General features: G+C 35.0%; 2 protein-coding genes across 4 annotated transcripts; one reads left to right on the forward strand and one right to left on the reverse strand.

The window, feature by feature from the left end:
- Positions 1-1,549: 1,549 nt before the first annotated feature.
- On the reverse strand, positions 1,550-7,559 carry LOC144569141 (uncharacterized). The gene is made up of 12 exons (XM_078319341.1): positions 7,178-7,559; positions 6,616-6,744; positions 6,182-6,274; positions 5,845-5,924; positions 5,319-5,432; positions 5,152-5,225; positions 4,947-5,023; positions 4,519-4,602; positions 4,056-4,148; positions 3,702-3,809; positions 2,916-2,990; positions 1,550-2,249 (listed from the first exon to the last, which is right to left on the reverse strand). Exons 1-12 carry the CDS (start codon positions 7,517-7,519, stop codon positions 1,827-1,829), a joined length of 1,692 nt encoding a protein of 563 aa, XP_078175467.1. The 5' UTR covers positions 7,520-7,559; the 3' UTR covers positions 1,550-1,826.
- Positions 7,560-10,158: 2,599 nt separating this feature from the next.
- Positions 10,159-21,327, forward strand: LOC144569139 (ribonucleoside-diphosphate reductase subunit beta). Of its 3 annotated transcripts, none has more exons than XM_078319335.1 (20): positions 10,159-10,363; positions 10,661-10,909; positions 12,042-12,153; positions 12,395-12,473; positions 12,773-13,071; positions 13,453-13,689; positions 14,347-14,474; positions 14,831-14,905; positions 15,118-15,189; positions 15,428-15,496; positions 15,753-15,864; positions 16,111-16,207; positions 16,639-16,798; positions 17,675-17,723; positions 17,899-17,981; positions 18,448-18,596; positions 18,952-19,041; positions 19,428-19,503; positions 19,589-19,645; positions 20,963-21,327. In XM_078319335.1, exons 1-20 carry the CDS (start codon positions 10,235-10,237, stop codon positions 21,038-21,040), a joined length of 2,400 nt encoding a protein of 799 aa, XP_078175461.1. In that variant the 5' UTR covers positions 10,159-10,234; the 3' UTR covers positions 21,041-21,327. The 3 variants fall into 3 exon arrangements, with proteins under 3 accessions (XP_078175461.1, XP_078175462.1, XP_078175463.1); XM_078319336.1 differs by having other exon boundaries at positions 15,431-15,496; XM_078319337.1 differs by lacking the exon at positions 20,963-21,327 and adding an exon at positions 20,019-20,158.
- The last annotated feature ends 796 nt before the right edge of the window (positions 21,328-22,123 follow it).

Here is a 22,123-nt window from a genome sequence, read left to right on the forward strand (position 1 = left end):
TTATATTAACAATTTTGAGTTGTGATGTAAGTTTGGTTCCTGCATTATTAAAGATTAATGGTTGAATTCATTAGTTGTATTATTTGAGATTCAAACCTAAATAGTTCGAGAATTAATTTCAAACGAATTATATCATGTTTGAGTTTGATTTGAATAAGGTTTGAATCAAACTGGTTTGATTTGTTTCAGAAAGAACTAATTTTGAATCGAACTAAACTCAAATCAAATTCAAATCGAATCATGAACTATGATTTTTTTTTGTCACCCCTACTTTTCACTCTGTTCTTAATTTGAAAGAATTTCAAAATTTGCAAGTTTAATAAGATTATTCAGATAATTAAGTCGAAAAAAAATACTACTTATTTAATTAACCTATACTTAATATTTTAAGTAGAGTCTGATTTTTTTGTATTTATATCAAGATTTTAAATAGCAACTATCGCCTCATCGCGGAAAAAAAAAAAAAAAAAAAACAATTATAGTTAGTTATAGTGACAAAAACAGCTAATAGCGCTATAATTATTAATAATATAACACGCCATAATTTTACTAATTTGTCTTGAAAACTCATTTTTGAACTTATTGATAATATGACAAAATTTTGCTTGAATTGCAATTTTAAATCTATTTTTGATGATCAAAATCTTAAGGTTTAAATTGTAAAATTGAAACCTTAGAAGAAGAATAAACACGTGGCTGGCCCGTTGCCCATTGTATGACCCGATCCCCTTGCGTGGTAGGCAATTAGGCATGCCACTGGCGCTCACAGTGAAACAGAAGGGATATTATCCGACCGTATTCATCTGTATTCCAAAATTAGTTATGAATATCCGATATTTGTGCAGATACATATACGATATAATTTTAAATTTTAATTATTTATATTTAAAGAATAAATAGTAAATATATTATTATATAATTTAATATATATTACGAAAACAAAAACAAATTATGTATATATTTACGGATATCCGATCCGTATCCAAAAATAAAAACAGATACAAATATAGTTTTATCACTATCTGATTTGTATCTGATCAGTTTGCACCTCTAAGCCATCCAAGCAATATTTTCTTTCAGTTCAGCTAGGTTTCTACTCGTTCCTTCTTTTTTCCTTCTGTAAACTTGTATCAAGGAGCTAAAGCAGAAAATCCCCAAAAGGGACGAGACCAAAACCAGTGAAATGCCAGGAGAAACAAAACTGAAAAATACTTCTTGCTAAAGGGAAACCGGGAATATAATAATAAAGTATCCGTAAAAATTAAGAAATTTAGAGAAGTAAAATTTCCAGTAATAAACACAAGAAGTATTACTGTTACTTTAGTCAACAAATGACTTTTATAGTCATCTTACTCATAGCTTCTATCTTGTATTATTTTGAATCTATTGTCCGATAAGAGATGGAGCAATAAGTAACTGAATGTAATTTGCTTTAGTTTGAATAACAACAAAGCCAATAGTGAACACAAGAACAGGATGTGTTGGAAAACAGATTATATAATTGTATGTTTACTCAAAAATATAAACAATATGTCATGCTACAAATTTATTTAATTGCTTTTATATTAAATAATTATTAAAAATATATGAAACTAAACTAAATGATGTGCAAATTAGAAAATTCCTACATAATAATAACTTAAACATATTTGATACTATATATTATTAGCATGCTCGTGTACTCTAATTGCAATTAACTCTATCAGTCTATGTTGTTTAAGGATGCCAAAAGTAGTACTGAAACAAATAAACATTACACAATAGAAAGTTGCTAAACGATCTCTTGCTTCAATCATGCAAGCATTTCTTTACTTTTAAGAAGTTATCTACCGTCTACATTTAGCCTTTGCTAGTTTTTTCCTTCGTTTTTTATCGACCTTAGGCACCTTGGTCTTTCGTGCCTCTCTCTTCTCCTCCTTCACCTTCTTCTTGTTCTCCTTGCGTGCCGCTTTCCTCTCCTCGGGCCCCACTTTTTCTCTCCTCTCATCCCTTTCTTCTTCATCCAAACTAGAACATGACTCGTCCCCGCTTAAGCTCTCATCATCATCATCATCATCATCATCATCATCCACCTTGTCGGCAATCTCTACTTCTCTATCTTCTTCCCTGGTGTTCTCTCTTGTGCAAACAAACCCTTGAAGGGGCTTGTCATACATGACATCAGTGGTAGGTTCATATGCAAGTGAGGGCCGTTGGAGCGATGCCATGTTGACTAGGTCAGCTTCGCATTGTTTCACATAGTTTAAGGTCTAAAGAAAATTAGGAGAAACGTATATGTTAGGGAGCTAAATCTCAGGCCTTATAGTTTGAATTACAAAGAGAAACCTACCAGTTGGCTCAATAATTTGTATTTTATTTTGGGGTTTGCTTTTATTACCGGACAATAACAAGGTGAAATATAGCACCCATACTCAGTTAGATCACATATAAATCCTAATCACCCAAAAAGAAGAAAGGCACTTTTTAAAATGAAGAGAGTAGGAAAACCAACTTAATCAATGCAGGAACTATCAACATCAGATGAAATGAAAAAGGAAGCTAGGGCACAAAGGAAATGCTATAATAGCTGAAAACACCTCAGTGGATCATTAATGGTCTTACAAAACAAGAAACTTATTTAATCCATGCTTCCTGATCAGGTTCTGCAACGAGATTTAAGCGATGAACATTAAAGTGACTCCTCAAAGGTCCCAAGGGAGGTCTCTCTGGCCTTAATCATATAGGAAATTTTACATATACTCCATCTTCTCATTATAGACAGACATGAGAACCGGCAACCAGGACAATACTTTTGTAATATGTGGAGGTAAAAATGAGGCTTCCTGTGTTTTTAGGGCTACCAATGATGCATCATGTATTACGAGGGTTAACATAAAATTGTTGCAAGCAAACATCATAAGAGAGAGGGAAAGGACCTCAACAAAAACAGTAGGGGAGATGGTGTCATCCTTGGCAGCTGCATCTCCTCTCTCCAAAACCTTTTGCTGGGCCTGAAATTAAAGTCAACAAATTAGTATACAGCAAGGCACCAACTCTCTATGGTATAATAAAAGAGAGTTGATTACAGTTGCCAACAAAACCACTACTTGAAATCAACCCAGGTAAATTGTACAAAAAATTAATATAATTTGAAGAGGGTTGAAAGCCCTGCTTTCTTATTCTGTCCATAATGGCTCCACTTTTTGAAAAATAATAAAAATTACCACTTCAAATAACAAAATACAAAACTTAAATACTACGTAAATGCTATCTTTTAGTATACAGCAACAAACAGTTTACTTTGGTATTCAAGATTGCTTGAATGACTAAACCCATTCATCTGACAAAATAAACACAAAACCAAGCAAATCCAGTTTTTGTTTTACTTTTTTTTTCATCCCTTAAGACTAGCATAGCAAATAAGAACATAGCCTACGCAAAGGTAATCTAACTAAAAACAATTTACTACTTCCACCTTGTATCTATCATGTTATAAAGTGTACTTGCCATACGGAGAAAAGTTACAAAGAATTATCAATATCATAAGAGACTATACACCCCAAAGACCAAAAACTTGTTTTGGTGTGAATAAGCAAATACATCAGTATGAGGTACCTGATGCAAAAATGTGATTGTGCATGCACGAGTGAGAGAGAGATAGGAACATACTTGACAGCCTCTGTCAAGATTTTTGAGAGAGAGAGAGAGAGAGAGAGAGGAACCTTCTCCAGATACTCATCCACAGACTCGTCAGAAATTGTTGGGTCAATCACAAAATCAAACAGCTCCATAACTGACATACCCGCAACTCCATGCTTTGTAAAGAAATCCTGTTATACAAGCACGATTAATAAATAATTTATTTTTGTTTAAAACTAAAAGCTAAAAAGAAATGAAAAGGGCACTTCTACAAAAAAAAAAACTTATGCTGGCATGCCGAATTTACCCTGGTATCACTAAGCACTATAATGGTATCATGATCATACGTTATTCACCAATACAACCCAACATTAAAAAACTTGATGAAGACAAAACATGAAAAATTAATCATTAGAATGGCTTGAGAAATGTCCTACAGTGACATGCAAGCAATCTTCCTTTAAAAACTCAAGAGCTGATGGATGGTCAAGATCAACTGATTGAGATACATCAATAATGTACAAATGACCCTGCAAAATTGCAAAACAAAAGAAGGCAATGTGAAAATTAGGTAAAACTAACTATCATCAGTAGTCTTTTTCCTCAATCCATTAAGTTGGGTTAATTTCACTTCTCTAAAAAATCCATAGGCACAATGCAATGAACAATTGCTATATTAACAAAAAGGATAGTCAACCTCCACATTTCTATAGAAAATGGGGAGAATGAGATTGCTGATGTTATCAGGTTTGAAATAGTAAAGAGAGTATATTTAGGGATGCAAGAAATATTGTAAGCTTCTTTGCGGGGTACAAGAATCATGTCATACAGTCATAATATAATTGAGAACAAACAATATTCAATTTTTTATTTTTATTTGTCTGAAGATTGTAGTCATACCTCGTAATAAAGAATGTTGTATTCGCTCAAATCTCCATGTACCAGCTTGCACTTCTGATATAGTGTCCTCATTGCTGTGATAATCTACAAAAAAAGAACAAATATAATTAAATAAAAGAAAATACTGCAATATCATATTAATTGTACAAACTGCACCAAAACTAATTACTCAGCAACAACAGCTCAAATGCCCCAGAAGTTTTATTACATGCCCCACGCTGCATAGATCAGACCCAAAAAAAATACCTGATTTTAAAATGCACAACTATCCGTTACAGCAACAAGAAGCTCAAATATTCCCTAAAACTATACAATCAAGCACCAATCCACAAGGATGGTACCAATACTGATCAGTATAGAATGCCCCCCCTCCTCAAACCCTACCCCCACTACAGACACAGATGCAAGAAACAATGGTGCAGAAGTACCTCAACATAACTCTCACGCAACTTCTCTTCAGATAAATTCGCATCCTTGAGGCGTGGCGCAGCCCATCCTCCTTTTCCTGATAAGTTTTTTACAATTATTAGCAACTCCATATGTAACATCTCACTTGCTTCTTAATAAGTTAACATCAAAACCAAGACAACTTTGGATATATCAGCTAAAGCTAAGAGAAAAAAATTAACTTACCAATAAACTCCATCACCAAAACATGCATCCTTAAGAGGAGAGGTGTCGGGCATCTTATTCCAGCAGCTTTCACTCTAAAGTAAGGACATGCATTAATGAAAAAAAAGAAACAAAAAAATGATAATGACAAGAAATTCCATTAACATAATATTTATGGGATTCCTTACCGCAAAAGGTTTCGCATTTCTTTCTCAGCCCAAGTTTTGACCATTTTGCGGGGATTGTGCTTGCAGTATCCATGCCTGAAACGGTAATCTCCCTGGACATACCGGTCTCTATCCCTGAAAACCAATAAAAATATTATACCCATTGCTATGTTCTGAATAACTAAATCCATCAACACAAGTTCAGACCAGGGCAGGCATGAGAACAAAATCCTGTAACTGATAGAGGGTTTAAGGGCCAACAATTCCCAACAAAGCCAAACCAGGACTGGTAGAACAAAATTTTAAAATGACATAGAAAGGGGAAAACAATATTCTACTGCTACATTGCTCATGCTACCCGGTCTAATGCAAGAGCAAACAATCAGATTTTACAACTACTCAACTGCATATAATTATTCTTCATACTACCTTTTCAGGTGACAAATTGTCCGATAAACTTCATTAGACCATTCCAAATTAACAGAAAAGACAACTAAAAAACTGGCAAGTAACATGAAAAATGTACAAACAAATATAAAATAAATACTTGAAGACGAGAACAGAAGTCTTGTAGATTTTTATAGCTAGCTCCTGACCATCAGTTTTTGTGGCATGATAAACATTAGCCTGTACACACACAATTATTTAATTATGAGCCTGCGGCAGGCATAGGAGATGAAATAAGAGTATGCTCTTGTACAGGATGATCAGGAACATCTAGTCAGAAAACATGCATTTGATCATTAATGCATAAGAAAAGGGTCAAGCGGGATAAGACCAAACTACAACATTAGTTTTTGATGCTCCAGCAGGCATAAACAACAAAAATACCCAGTAAGGACCTCATATCTCATTTGTATTGAATAAAAAAGGTAACAAAGTACCTCTTTCCCGGTAGAAATACAACCATTGATGTCATTGAAAACACCACGATTTAGCATCTTAAATAGAACCATTCGTGTTCTTGGGTCAATAGCCTACAAGTTGAATGTTGTCAAGTAAAGCATGATTATTATACAAACTAACTTGGTACCGTCAGGCAGAAAGAAACAAATAAGTTGGGTTACCTTAGAAGTTCTTCATTTCTTTCCTATAGCTTATTTGTTATTTAATTCATTCAATTCAGAGTCACCTCAAATCTAAGTGCTGGCAAAGAGGAAGACAGTTTGGAATAATTTAATGCTTAATAATAGTGGGATTATACCAGTAATAAATAGCTCCTTAATTACATTGCAACAATTGTGAGGAATCAAACTGTTTGTTCTTGGCAAAAAGAAGAAAAAAAAACATATAAAAAGGTGAAGCTTTCACCACATACCTGCTCAACAGTTGCTCGGTCAGCTTTCTCAGTATTCTTAGTTTTTCCGATTGCCATCCCTTTAACACTAGCTCTTATTTCAGTTGTAACCGAATTGGACATTCCTACATTCATTCTCCCTTCCCATTCCTTCAAAAATTGAAAGCTAAAATTAGTACAATCCTATGTTATTACACCCAGAGAAACCACAAGTTTGATAATAGCACCACATAACATTAGTGATTCACAAATATAAAATTATAGTAATTAGCTTTCTAATTTCTAGGCTAAACGAATTACATGCATTAAAACCCAAACTCCCTCTTCAGTCCTTCGATATTATCAAAAAATTAAAAATTAAAAGAACAGTTTTCTAAGTGCTGATATATTTCGCAAGAATCACATCACCACATTAGGCCAATTGAGCTCAATTGAATCCAGGACGCAGATTAATCCTACCAAATAGCCCAATTAACTTTTGATATAGCTCAAAAATCTCTAACTTAATTCTTTCTATCACCTATCTTATGCGTGAGGGAGGAGAGCGTGAGAGAGAGACAGACAGAGAGAGACAGATCAGTACCTCTAAAGGATCGGCTCTGATATGAGAAGTGAATCTCTGGTTACGATTAGACAGAGGTTGAAGCGGCCTTGAAAGCACCCCTCCATGCGCATTCGGCCTGCGTGGTGCCGCACTCCCACCAGAAAAGCCTGTGCCCCCTCCACAGGTGGAGACGCCGCCGCCTTCGGTGGCATCTAGCCAGTCCAGCGCCTCTCCCACGTCAGAATCATCAGACCATGTTTCGTATTCTTCTTCCTCCTCGGATAAGGCGTCTAGGCTTTCCGTCGGTTCTTGGTGCTCTCCTCCTTGTCCGACCTCTGTTTCATGCCTGGTTAGCGATTCGTCAGTCGCCACTGCCGCCATCTCTGTCTCCGCCGATAGATAAACCCTACTAGCTCGGCGAAAGAATTATGTTTACCGGGTACGGATTCCTAACTAATATAAGTTGAATAAAACCCAATCTTTGATTACCATCCTCACCGTCCGATCCATAAATAAAACCCAATCGGAACGGAATTCGTATCCTCTGCATTAACTCAAAAAGGAATCTTTTGAGTTATACCGTTAGATTAGCTTTAAGATTCGTACAGATTAAATTCGCACTAATATTAATGAGCCACTACATTATAGGCATAGGTTGGATGAGCTCCGTTTACAATCAGACGGCCCAGATATATTAACTAAAAAAGTGCTCTTTTGAGTTAATGCAGACTATGCGGACTCATCGGAACCACCTTAATATTCGTGCCAAGATACAGGTTGGACGGTCCGGATCTATACTTAAATATTGAGTTACGTGCTTGGGATTCGAATTCTATTGATCTTGGTATATTCATTAAAAAAATTATGCTGATATTTTATTTTATTTTTCCTTTAACGATAAATGTAATTTATTGTATTTTTTAATTTAATATGAAATTTTAATTGTAATGTGTCATTATTTTTTCATTAAAAGTTGAATAATTATTTTATTCTTCTTGGTACTGTTCGCCATAGTAATGGAAAGAAAAGCGAGAAAGAGTTAAATTTGAAATAAAACTTTTATTTCATACGATTTTCGGAGTGAATTTGCCTGAACGTGATAGAGTAGAAGAGTAAAAATAAATAAGTCCATTTCATCTCTTAAAAAAAAAATTTCTTAAGGCTCTGTTCAACGGACGAAGGGAAAAGAGAATCGGAATAAGATTGCAAAATTTTTGAACTGATTTTTACTGTTCACGTGGGAAAATAAAAATTCAATGAGTAAATTTTTTTTCTCCCATGTAAACAGTAAATTTTTTATTACAGCTGAACATGGCCTAAATATGTGTTGGATGGGAAATCAGATTAGCTAGAATAGCAAACTAATCCAAAATTTGAGTATAACAGGACCTGATAAATTATAGAAATAGAGAATAGTGAGTTAGCCCAAGCTATTTTAACTTTTCATTCAAACATAAAATAGCAAAACAACTCGTTTTACTAACTATTCTTTCATCACACAAACATACCCATTTCACCACCTCCGTAGAATATGACCTATTCGACAAAGCAGTGGAATAGATAAAAAGGTGAAATTTGAAATAGACTTATATTTCACACTATTCCAATCATATTCAGTTGAAAAAATAACAAAATAGTGGAATAATTGAAGAGTATCGATAAATGAGTCAATTTCATATTTTGAAAAGTATTAATTCTTCTATCTCTATTCCACCATCCTCATTGATTAATAATTAGCTCATAAAAGAATAAAAGAATGATCTATTTGTAAATAGCAGGATTCTGACTGCAGAAGTTCAAACTCAATTTTACTTTTCCACGATTTCACTTATTTTGTTTGGCTAAAATGAAGTGTTCATTCCAACTTATTTTACTTTTCTCTCTTCGACCGAACAGGTACATAGAAAATTGGCCCTTGGATAAATAGAGGAGGAATCTGTACGTTTGGATGACACAGGAATAACTCTAACCCAGAAATAGCAGCTATTCCTAGCGAGCTATTCTTTGTTTTTCACGTTTTGATGAAAAAAAAGCTATTCTCAACACAAGGAATAGCTCGGGTTAGCTGCTATTCCGCTATCCCTTAAAAATGTCGGGTTAGCAGCTATTCCGAGCTATTCTTTGTTTCATCCAAACGCACAAGAGTAGGAATTTGACCATAAAAATTCAATTTCACTCCTCTCATTTCTACAATTCCACTCAATTAAGCCTCCTTTTTTTTTTAAAGCACGATAGTAGCTATCAGTTTGAATTAAACCTCTATTTCAATCTATTTCTCTATGCTACGACTAGAGGAATCGGTGAAGACGTTTGCAAATCTGGAAACAAAAAATGTTAAATTTTAACAAAAATAATAATAAAAAATAACAGCGAGTGAGTTAATTTAGACAATTATCGTAATATGTAAGTAAAACGGAATAAATTGAAATTTACAAGAAAACTTACGAACTAGACTGAAAAATTGAATATAAGTAATTAAAATTAATTTAAAGTTCATTTTTATGCCACTTTTCTTCATAAAAAAATTCAAAGTCAATTTTAAAAACACTGGATTCATATAATTACTTTAGATTGTTTTTAAATTATAAATTGAAATAAACTTTTAAACATTTTAAAAATTAATTTTTGAAACAGACAAGCAAATAAAAATTAATATTTTAAAACCAATTTTATTAAAAAAATATTATAAAATTTACATATATCTAAAATTGTAAATAAAAGTTAACACTTACTTACGACTTAAAATTAGAATAAAATTATTAATGCAATGTCCGTTCAAAAAGATTACAGAAGAAAAAGAAAAAGAAAAAAAAAATGGTACACCGTACACGACAACATCAATTGGAGCGCTATCCTCTGAGATATCTCATATTTTACGTGACCGACGTGTCCGGTGCCTATTCGGGGGTGACGTAGGGGGCCAGTATTACTTGAGCTTTGAGATTCGCGAGAACGTATTGCAACAGTTGAGATTTACCAAAAAGTCACGCAAAAAATGAGATATCTTAGAGGATGCGAATTCACATCAATTGATCCCTCTGATTTCCGGGGGAGAGAGCGAGGGACGGAGCGAGGAAAGGCTGAGTCCGTACAACAATGGCGGAAGCTATTCCTCCCTTACGGAGCCTGCCTCCTGACGCTCCCCTCCCCCTTCCCGCACCCTTCTTAAACCCTAACCCTAACTCTAGCAGTTCACTTCCTTCTTCCTCTCGCACACCCGAAAAGGTACCATATCTCATCTTTACCATCTCTTAGTTCTCTATTTTAATTCTTCAAAGATATGTTTCACATACCTATAAATGTTCAATATGGCGTTCGTCTTTACATTCAATACTGTTCCAAGTGTGATTTTGGTGGTATAGGTTAATTCTAACGCATTTCATGGATTTCTTTTCATTAAATTTAGCAACCTTTATGAGAAAGGTTTTGTTTGTAAAGGCGATCAACTGTGCTCATTATATATGCAAGTTTATTCTGATTTATCAGTAATGAACACATTTTCACAATTTGACAAAAACACAGGCTAATGGAAAGGATCAAGCGGAGTTCCCGTACCGTTTTCAACGTACTGACCTGTGGAGGCCGGCATATGATTTCCTTGAATCTCTGGAAAAGGATACTTTGGTGACTCAGAAGGAAGTTTCTGATTGGCTAGATGCCAACCCCGGCATACTAGAGCGGTTGTCAGAGAAGCATTCACGCTACCACTTGGTGCATTACACTCAGAGAATGCACCTGAAGATGTTGAAGAAGAGAGGGAAAATACCAAAGGTATTCTTTTCATATGTGATCATTGCTGCATACTTGGAGGTGGATAGCTCTGATGCCTGGCATGTGCAATCAATGCAGTATGCTGTGGAACTGTTTCAAAGACTCCTGTCTAAGTTTTATTTACACTGGTCTAACTTCTCTATAAACATCATTATGAAACTTGAGACTACTTAAAACTAAGGGATTCATTTGACAAGCTCCCAAAAGAATAAGAATTTAAAAGGGATAATGGTTGATATCATTACATATTGGTTATTATTACTTGCTTAATTGTATGCAAGGAACCATTTAGCCCAATTGATCTATTATTTGCTTTTGGCCATGGTCATTTTTGACATGTTAGATTGTTGCTGGCCATATTGTGGGACTTGAATATATTTTTCTTGCTTAAATAGCACTCATCTTGCTGGTACCACATAGAAATGTTATTAAGGGGGTGGTATATTGTTGGTTTTATAATGAATGATGTTTAACATTTGTAGTAATCAGTTGGTCTAATCCATTCTGAGATCAGTTTCAGCAATCTTAACGATTTGATATGATTATTATTTACATGATACACTATTTGATTGCGAAGAAACAATGCACAATCTGAATCATATTTTTACAATAATGATAAGGGGTGCAGAGATTCTATTAATGGCATAATGGAGAGATGTAAGGTAACATATTAGTGGTAGTTTTCCCTTTAGGTACCCAACAAGGACATGCAATTGATTTTTAAAAGTACGCTTGAAAAATTAAATTTATTTAATTGTGCGCCAGAATAATATATGCATGATGATATTTTGATGGATTATATTGGATCAATTTGGTAAAAAGCCTTTACATAACTGTTTTCTTCTCATAAGACGACAGAGTCTGCAATTATCTGAGGCTATTAATGGCAATAATGAAGAGATGTAAGGTAACATATCAGTGGTAGATTGGCAGTTTTCCCTTTAGATACCCAACAAGGACTTGCAATTGGTTTTTAAAAGTATGCTTGAAAAAATAAAGGTTTTTTGATTGCTCGTCACTCGTCATAATGATGTGTGCTTGATGATATTTCGATGGATAAATTTGGTAAAGAAGATTTTGATTTATTTGAAATTAGCATTTACATACCTGTTTTCTTCTCATAAAACAACAGAGTCTGCATTTATCTGAGGCTAGGGCTTCTATCAAGCCCTCAATTGGTGGTGTTTCCAAGCAGAGGATCTCGATCGTTTCTAGGATTAAGAAAAGAGATGCACCAATTTCAGGTAAGATGATCATCTTGTTTAATCTCCTTTAAATTTTAAAAAGTGCTAAATTTTGGCCTTTTCTGTGTCAGGTTAAAGTTGACTAATATACTAATCTTTTTGTTGCTGAGTACAAACAGAAAGACCTAAAATATTATGACTGTACCGGTTAAACTTCTAAAACTTCAGCCTTGATTGAAATGCTTGCTCTTCCGTGCCAATTATTTATCTCAGATATGTAATTTCTTTTCAAAATCTGAAGGTAGCATTTCTGGTGCTGGTGTTAAAGAGAAGAAGATTCTGTTATCTAAAAAGAAAGAGGCTTTTATAAAATATGAACTGTAAGTGGCCTGAGCTCTGTTATCCATGAAAATTTAATCTCTCTTGTTGACTATATTAGTTTGTAAACACCAATCTACTATCTGTTTATTGTATTAGTATTGTATGGTACTGCAATGCAGTCTGTACCAGGCCTGGTCAGTGTATACTCTAGATTTATGTAGTATTCAATTGGACAGTGGACTTGGCTAGTACATATTGTCACTGTACTGGTCCCTGATGCGATTGGTAACAGTTTACTAAAATTACAAATGATGTTGGATGGTTGATGAACTATATTTTATTTTATTATTTTTTTCAGATTAACAGACCTTCATGATCAACTAATTAGCATACTGGCCAAGCACAAATCAACAAGTGAGGTAAAACAGCATGTCGCATCATCACATCATACTGACAAAAAAGGTTCTGATGCGAGTTTGAAACATCATCTGCCTGATTTGCCGAGAGTTGAATCCAAGCCTGAGGAGAAAGTACCAACAGTGAGTATAACTGGAACAGTTGAGCCAAGGGCACAGTTGGAGGGGCAAATTGGTCCTAAAAGGAAAAGGAATCCGGTTATAGTCACACCAGCCTGGTCTTATAATGAAGTTCCATCAGGTATATTAAGTTCAATGAATTTGATTAAGGTTTGCATTCAATACCGTTTTAGGCGTTTGCAGTTAGTCAGTACCATATGGTATAAGTATGCATTGTGCAGTCTCCTGCATCTGTAAACTGGATAAAACTATTCTATATGGTGTGCTATATTAACCATAACATAATATATGATTACAATAACGATAATCTGATAACTATACAAAATGGTATGTGTGATACAAAATTATTGTCATATAACTCTGTGGGCAGGATAACTATATTAGTGTACATCCCGTGCTTTCGTTTCCTTTTGAATTGTTGGCCTTCTGTTGTTTGAATTTGTAATATTACCACTCTCTTCTTAAACTTCTCTAATTAAATCAGCTAATTATGTTGTAACAGGTGGTCCAAAATTGGATCAGCCATCTAGTTCAGATACTGACGAAACTCAGAGGAGGAGGTACGTTAGTATTTGGAAAGGAGAGACAGAATCAGAGAGGTCGCCTCTGGAAGGTAGAAGAAAGAGCATTGTACATTTTGTCCAGGGACAGGAGAGAGGTGCCAGCTGGCGTATCTCCTCCTCATTACACAACCAGTATGCTGGGAGGAGCCAGGAGTCATGGGTCTCGTTCTATAGAGGTAGGTGCACATCTATCACTAGTATAATAGTATCTTGGTTGTTTTTTAAATGCTGCTCTACCAGTGGTAGAGGAGAGAGAGAGAGAGTTGAAATATTACCCGTAGTTTGCTCCCAGTTGCCTTAGTATTGGACATGTTTTGCTTACATACAAATAGAACGATATGCAACTTCCCAGCCAACTGACTTGACAATTTTGGCAGTATTTTCAAATCCAGATTCCAATTCCAGTCAAGAAGTTTCCAAACACAGATTATTTATTTTATCCCGTTAAGCATATAGATCAGTTTCCTGTTGAAATTTCATGCATTTGGGAGTCATTTGACAATTCAGGAAAGTTTCTTAAACACGACATGTTGAAAATTTCAAATTGTGATGAGCTATGCAGAGTCCTGGTGCCACAACCTCACTTTGAGACTAACAAAATGATGATTTAAATATGAATCCCTAAATACGAATAAGAGTGATCTTGTTTTGTTTCAAGTGGCATACACAGGAAAATTAAAATTTTTTGAGACCGATGTCTTCTGGTTCAGATATGAATTATTGATGCCTTGCTATATCAACCAACCATTTCCCCCAACGATATTTATGTAATTGCATGATTTAATAACTAGATGTTCTTTTTTTTTTTTAAATTTGTAAATAAATTAAAATAGGTTGGAATTCTCTCTCAAGGCAGTTCGAGGGACCCACAGTAGATCTGAAAAGAAGGTGCTACAAGTCATGGGTTCCCACATGGTGTGCTTATACCTCTAATGTATCTTCTGGCCAATCAACCGACAGGGTATACTATTTTCCCCTTTAGTGCTACTGCTAGGGTTGATATTATTACTTGTTCTTTTGGTTTCTTTTTTTCTTTTAATTTGAACCTGCTTTAATGGACTCTGAATAACATATACTTTTACGGTGTTGATTTAGTTGAGAGTGGTTGGTCTTGATCATTTGGTGCCAACTGTTTCATTTGGAATTATAAAACTGTTTTAGTGAAACTTATTTTTGTTGATTTGGTCACTGATATATATATCAGCTTTATGTATGGCGCTGATAATCTATGTTAGATAGTAATGGAAGTTGATACGGCCTACATATTTTCATTACATATCATTAGTTCTGTTAAAAAATAATTTTCATCTGGTTCAGCAAAGTCCCCAGAAGGTTTTGCATGTGAAGTTTCATCCAGAGGGTCTTCCTCAGATTGTTTGTGGCTCCAATAAGGTTAGTAGTAATATCTTTGACTTCTGCTCTATTGATTACGGTACCTCATACAGGTACTCTTCTGATACAAGGACTAATGTAGCATAAGCAAAACTTCTATAGGAATTTACTCTTATCTTATCTTTTTCTTTTCTTTTTTTTCTGTTCTAAATAAGACAAATGTTTCAATTTCCTTTATATCTTTTTAATTAGTTTAATCCATTTCTCAATAGGGACCGAACGAGTTACTGTTGTACAATCTTCGGTCTGGAAGAGCACTTCAACTTAAAGGCCACACCTCTTTGGTCTGTGTCAAGATTTCTTTGTAATTATTATTTTTTTGCTAATTTAAATGCCTTTAATGGTAATAGAGATTCTTTATTTTTATGAAGTATATCTATTGTTGCACTATTATCAACCTGAACATCACACAGATTCATAATTTAACTGGAATTTCTAGAAAAATATTATAATTGTTTTTAAAAATAAATTTTTGGTTGGAAGTTCAAAATTGGTTCCTTATGTGATCCAAATTAATGATAGCAGATCCAGGCAGTTGATTTTGCAGTCAGAGGTGCAAGCGTAGTCTCCTGTAGTTCGAATTTAGTAAAGGTAGAATTTCAAGTTTGCTTGTCATCTGTGATAAATATTTCATTTTCATTTTCTTTTGAGGTGCTAAGATGAAACTTTCAATAGGCTGGCTGGAATCCAATTGATAATCGTCTTAGGTTTACCTCTCTTTCTCTCTCTCCCCTGAGGGGTTAAGATGAAACTTTCATTTGGGTGGCTTGAAAATAACCTATTTTCAATTGATAATGAACATATGTTTGTCTATATGTAATATCTATGTACATTTTAAATTGTGTAGGTATGGGATTGCATAACTGGATCATGTCTTTATACACTGGGGGGAGATGACCAAAACAGTACTGGCCACACTGAGAGAATTAATGCCATGGCTGTTAACAAGTGGCAATCATGTAAGTAAAATTCTAGTCCATTTACTTGTGTGTTGCCATTACCATGCTACCAGGTCTCGTACTATATCCATACTGGTACCAAAAACCTTGATGGTTCTCTGGCCTCAGCAAGATGACTGATATTAAAAGTCAACACTGTTAGAAAATAGCCCAAATCAATAGAGAGCACTGAGAGGAATGACCTTGTACTCAGCGGAGAGTTTCTCTTTTCAAATATACAATTTGTGAACAGACAAGTTGTTTCAGGTCTCATTGTAACAAGCGGAGCTAAAGGAGACGGAAAGCTTCTACTTTGGAATGCTTTGAGAGGTGAACTAGTAGCTGACCTGAATTCAAACTTGAGGTACATTATTTGAACTTAATTTCAAACATTTTTCTATGCAGATTACATGTAAACATTTTTCTGCACTTGGATGCCAGTTGGACCTTACATTGAGAATAATGAATGGTTAAAGCAGACAATATATCAGTTGGTTAAATGCTTGTATATACACTAGAAAGTAGGTAGAGGAATTAGCTCAAGTAGTCCTTTGGCATCTTTGAGTTTGATCAAGTATTGTGGCACCTGTAGTTGCTGGCTAAGAGTGTGAGCTTTTGTACTGTTTCCATTGTTATGTGCTGGTACCAGTAAATTTCTGCAAGTATGATTCTTCTTTTTTTATGTTTTTTTTCCTAATAGATAAGCACAAATGGCAGAAAGGCCAGACTTATGCTGACCGGGCATGGCCAGACAAAATGGGATACTTTTTAATTTTTTTTTATTTTGAATTGAAGGTCTCAAAACATGGTGTGCCCATCAGTACTGACGATGGAGTTTTGCAAAGAGAACCTCCTTATTTGCGGGAGTGACAAGGAGCATGGTACCTCGTCAGTAGTGCAATTATGGGATGTTGATTGCCCCCAATCCTGTCTCTCCTTCTCAGCTAGTGATTCTGTATGTTAAAGAGCCTTTTATATTCTTTTTTAGTTTTTAATTTATTAATTGAAAATTCTGTCAGATATCAGAATTTCAAGTACTTATTGTCAATTTATTTTCCAATGTAATTGGTACAAAGGGATGTTTGCAAAAGAAATTGACTTCACCGACAAAGTAATAAACATCTTACGAGGACCAAATATGGTGAAATTTATAGTGACACATATAGTACTTCATTTTATTGTTTATATATTATATATATAGAGAGAGAGAGAATGGCTAAGCTCAAAACGTTTTTTTCTAGCCCCCAGAACAAACGATTCGGTTTTCTGATTTTCAAAGTCTAAACAGTTGATCCAAATCGTTAGATGTTCAATCTATATTAAAATGTGCTTGGAGACCAAATTTTACATTTTTTGGAATTTTTTTACTATTTATTAAGATGGTTTGAAAATCGCTGTTTTTCAATGGTGCAGAATTTTAATAAAAACAGCGATTTACAAATCATCTTAATAAATAGTAAAAAATTTCCAAAAAATGTAAAATTTGGTCTCCTAGCACATTTTAATATGATTAAACATCTAACGGTTTGGATCGACTGTTTGGACTTTGAATATCAAAAAACCGAGTCGTTTGTTCCGGGGGCTAGGAAAAAACGTTTTGAGCTTAGCCATTCTCTCTCTGTGTTGGCTACAGCTTACTAGCACTGCCTATTAAATCATTATGTTTGGAAGTTTGTATCTCTGTTTAAACAATTGATAAACTTATTTGTGAAATGATATAGAGATGGTCATAGTTCTAACAGATGACTGCCTTGTATGGTTTGGTACCCAAACATGAATATTTTATTATTTTTATACTGTTTCATTTTTTTTGTTTGTTTCTTAATTACAGTATGTTAGCTCCCTGAAAGTAAGTCCATCTGGACGCACTGTAATCACAGGTCTGTTTATCTTTTTGATACTGTAAAAATAGCTCAACTCTTCAGTCTTGAATTCGCATATACTATCAGAAGACACAAGCCTTTCTCAATGTTTTTTTTTCTTTTCTTTTTCGGATAAGAGAAGCCTTTTAATTCTTTTGTATTTGATAGTAACTATTTTTTTTTTTAAATGTAGGTTCTGGTGATGGGACTATAGACTTGTTTGACGTCCGTACTCGTTCACCCATTAATCATCTGTCAGTAGGACCAGGTTCTGAGGTTATGCTTCTTCCTTTGAAATTTTAATAATTTAACCTTGTCTTTTGTAGAGATTTTTATTTTGTTAATTCTCTTCAAAAGCATAAGGCAAATCAGAGAATCTGTACTCGGAGTACAATGTTGTTCACGGAAAACCAGTATATATTAATTACTATTACCCCTTTACTGCTATTATTCCTGAAGCGGATCGCAACACCGTGCTTTTCCGGTTCGGGCGGTCTGATCTAAAGCGAATGCACAGGATCTATGTCATAAAAAAATCCACCCCTGAATGACATCAGCTGGTCGATCTGGCACCTTTGTTTTGGATCAGACAGTCTAGACCAGAAAAGTCCTGTGATCGGCTTCAGCAATAGCAGCAGATTCACACTCATTGTTACTGTCAAGGTTTCAAGCATCTAAAGTAAAAACTGAGAGCTCGATCTCTCGAAAGATGCTTTATTTGCCCTTTTATACTTGTATACAGGTGACTTGTGTTTCCTTCAGTGGATGTGGCACTTACTTTAGTGCCTCCAGTACATCAAATAGCACCCTTGTTTGGGACACCCGATTTGTCCCCACAAATACCTCCAAGGACATGCGCTTCTTTCGTCCTCTCCATTGCCTAAGTCACAGGTAATTTTTAGTCTCTATGTCCTTGTAAACTTTAGGGTTTTATATGCACAAAAGTAGTGTCAAAATACTGTAGTATTAGATTTTAATATACGTTCCGTAAGAAGAGTAAGAAGTGGGTGTTGAGTTACCATTAGGAAATACGGGCTGGTGTGATTTACGCCTTCTCAGTTACACCTTGCCACTAGATGTATGTGAAAGCCCACATGTTCAAACAACTTTTGCAAATGTGCCCATGGCACTGTAATAAATGTAGAAGGACATGCATCCTAAAAACTTCTGCAGATAAGCCCATGCAAAATTGAAAAAAAAATCTTAACCTTTTGCATTTTGATTTCTGAATTGAAATTAAATACAGTGATAAAAATTCTTCTGGAGACCATGGTGTAAATGATGCGAGGTGGTTGCAAAATGAACCGGTCTTAGTTACTGTCAGTAGTGATGGCAGGTAAGTATGGCTGCAACTTATTATTATTTTTTTTTTTGCAATAATTATGGTAAAACCTCCTTTTTTGCCGTTATTATTCAAATCATATTCTGCTGGTTTGACAGATAATCTTATTGTTGCTTTTTTTGTTGTTTGATATTTGATACAATACTGAGGTGAGGTAAATAGGAACTCAACTGAGCCGGGTTGTATGATTGTGTTAATTGATGATAATTTGAATTCATTTTTCACATTAACAAGCAATTAAACAAGTTAAATTGGAGGTTAGTGGCACAGTTGGGGGATTCTGTACCTCCCCGGTCTGGTACAGTGTGTGTCAACTATGGTGCTAGCTTTTTTGAATGTTAATTAATATGGCTTTCTTCTTTTTCCTTTTTAATCTTTAGCATGGCTATGTGGGATGTGACCCTAGGTCGACCATTTGTGAGACGTGCTCTCAGTCACACAAGAAGTGTCAATACAGTAAGGCTAATACACCATCCTTTTCTTTTTGCTTTATGCCTTAGATAGTTGTGGATTTATTAAATCTTCTGTTCTTTTATGGCAGGTCGATGTGGCCCTAAATGATGAATATTTGTGCACAGGAGGGGATGATCAGAAAATTGTGAGTCTCTCTCTCTTTCTCATGCACAGACACAAACACACTTATTTGCATGTACAGTAGAAATTAGTTCTTTCTTTCTCTCTTTTATCTTCCATAATTGAGGAAAAAGAATCTCAATTTCATCCTTTGGAATTCTGAAATTTTGGGGTTATCTGTGCACGAAATTTGGAAGGTCATTGGTCCCATATCCTGGAATTGGTCACATTAACTTGTGTTTGGTTGTCTGGCAGTTAAACTTGTGTTTGTCATAGTTAGGTCATTCCATGTTTATTAAAGAAAAACATAGTGAAAAATGTTATCTACTTGTCTCTCTCCTTCCTGCTTTCGCATTACCTTGTACCTATTCTCTTCTTCCCCATCGACAATGAGCTAGGTGAATTGAGAAGTAGGAAAGAGGAGAGAAAAGGTGGGAGCTGATTCAGAAGCGGGAATGGAAAGAGTTGGGAGACCATAAAGATGAGGTATGGAGAGTTGGTAGGGAAGAGACGAAGGGAATTGAAGGACTCCTTTGTTTGATTCTTCTTTTATGGAATGGAGGTGACCTGATTAGGAAAACAAACATTCAATGATTCTTAGAAAATATCAAAGTTGTGTTACGGATTCATATAGCGGGGTATAGGTAGTGGCCTTGCAAGAAATTTATCCAATTAGGTCGAAATAGGTATATTCAAATCTATGGAGGAACTGTATTTTGATTAAGAAAAGAAAAGGAAATTTGCTCAAGGCCCTGTGGCCTTGTCTTTAGGTCCTTACATAAAGGCAATACATTGGTGAAGCATATTGGAGGGGAAACCGTAACTTTGAGAAAAGCGAGTTGCTTTATGCAATCAAGATTTCGGGCAATCAAACAATCAGCTAATCGAACTATGAATCACTATTAGTCTTGAACAAGGTGTTATATATTGCTTTCTTTAATTGCTCGATCGCACAAATCTTGATTGCTGGTTATTAGCCCAACAACCATATGACAGTATAGAATAAATACTTGCATGCAAGTTTAGCTATTGGTATGTTATTTTGATTTTTGTTTCTCCATCAATTATGTTGCTTTCAGCGGATAGCAGAAAGGTGGAATTTTAGCACTATATGCATGGTCTTGTTTACAAATTTCTTGAAAGAAATAAACTTATTATGATGGTTGGAGATTTGGCATCTTGAACATCAAAAATATCTTTTTTTTTAGAGCTTAAATTAAATATATCCTCAAGGCCATCCTACGAAGTAGATCCACCTCGAAAGAAGGATATGCTTGTGGGGTTGGGGGTTACTTTCATCTTGTTCTGTATGTATAATAACAAGTCCTTGCATCTTTGGCAGGTGCTGTATCACAATAAAAGTGGAAGAGCACGTCTAAATTGGCGGTTGTCTCACCCGATGATGCTGAATGACCAGTAGCATTTTGTATTTATGAATTTGTATTAGTACCAACCAATACAAAAGGCAAAGCCCAACTGTTGAACTCTGCTAATTGACAAAGATAGGTTTAAATTGAGCAACTCTGCAAACTTTTATACTCTGTTCCTAATTAATTTAAGGCAGCGTAACCTTAAAATCAGAAACGAAAGTGGAAAATCTGATTGCCTAATTTTCCCATTATTCTTCTGGTGAGTCCGGTGGGCTTAATTAATTTGAACTTTACAATAAGATTTATGTGATATTACATTTAACTGGTCCTGCCAAAACCTACAGGGTGCCTACTATGTAAGATGTGAGCTATAACTGTTATAGGGGACTGGCAACGGGTAAAACTCTATAAGGGTACATAAAATCGTCAAAATGTCGTAACCATTGTGTTACAGATAGGAAAACTAGCGTCCCCCGGTCATCATTTAGTTAGAATGCATCATTATACAATGCAACATGTTGACAATGTGAACTACGTGTGAATTGAAATGCAAATAAGATTTATACATAGTTCATACTTATTTTATATTAGTGTATTGTTGGCCAGTCAGACAACTTGTTCCAATGATTGTTAGCCGGCACCTTTAAATAACCCAGCAGCGAACTGACATCGGAACAATCAACAGAGAGGGGAAAGAGCTAATGCTCATGCTCTCTCAATGGATATTACTCTCGTAATGATTGAATCCATTGGTACATTTGAGGGAACAGTGATATGGATTGGTGGACCTCGTATCCTTACCATTTGATGTAGGCCGAGGTGAAACACACAAGTCAGAACAGTGTATTATACTGAAAGTCTTCTTTATGAAGATGGGAATAGTCAGGAACAGAGAGGTCAAAATATATATGTACGTTAGTACGTACCCAAAATTGCAAAATCTAACGGAAGAAAAAAAAAATACAAGTTCTAATCTGTAGGGAATTCACATCCCCTCAGGTTACCTGACTGAGTACTGAGTACAATTAAATCGGACGGCCTGAATTGGAACATTTAACTTTGCATGAATCTCAAAGCAAAAATAATATTACCCCCCCTACGCCATCCAGAGTAGGCACCTGCTGAAATTAAAT

This window comes from Carex rostrata, chromosome 18 (genome assembly GCF_964058835.1).
Source record: "Carex rostrata chromosome 18, lpCarRost1.2, whole genome shotgun sequence".
In the NCBI taxonomy this organism is placed as follows: Eukaryota; Viridiplantae; Streptophyta; class Magnoliopsida; order Poales; family Cyperaceae; genus Carex; species Carex rostrata.

What these genes read in the sequence shown, in the direction of transcription:
- LOC144569141 (XM_078319341.1), bottom strand. Translation starts at nt 7,519, where the DNA reads ATGGCGGCAGTGGCGACTGACGAATCGCTAACCAGGCATGAAACAGAG. An exon ending in GAAATGCGAAACCTTTTGCG is followed by an intron (nt 5,226 to 5,318) that starts GTAAGGAATCCC and finishes TCCTTACTTTAG; the next exon opens with AGTGAAAGCTGCTGGAATAA. An exon ending in AAGATTGCTTGCATGTCACT is followed by an intron (nt 3,810 to 4,055) that starts GTAGGACATTTC and finishes CTTGTATAACAG; the next exon opens with GATTTCTTTACAAAGCATGG.
- LOC144569139 (XM_078319335.1), top strand. Translation starts at nt 10,235, where the DNA reads ATGGCGGAAGCTATTCCTCCCTTACGGAGCCTGCCTCCTGACGCTCCC. An exon ending in AAGAGATGCACCAATTTCAG is followed by an intron (nt 12,154 to 12,394) that starts GTAAGATGATCA and finishes CAAAATCTGAAG; the next exon opens with GTAGCATTTCTGGTGCTGGT. An exon ending in ACTGTCAGTAGTGATGGCAG is followed by an intron (nt 19,042 to 19,427) that starts GTAAGTATGGCT and finishes TTTAATCTTTAG; the next exon opens with CATGGCTATGTGGGATGTGA.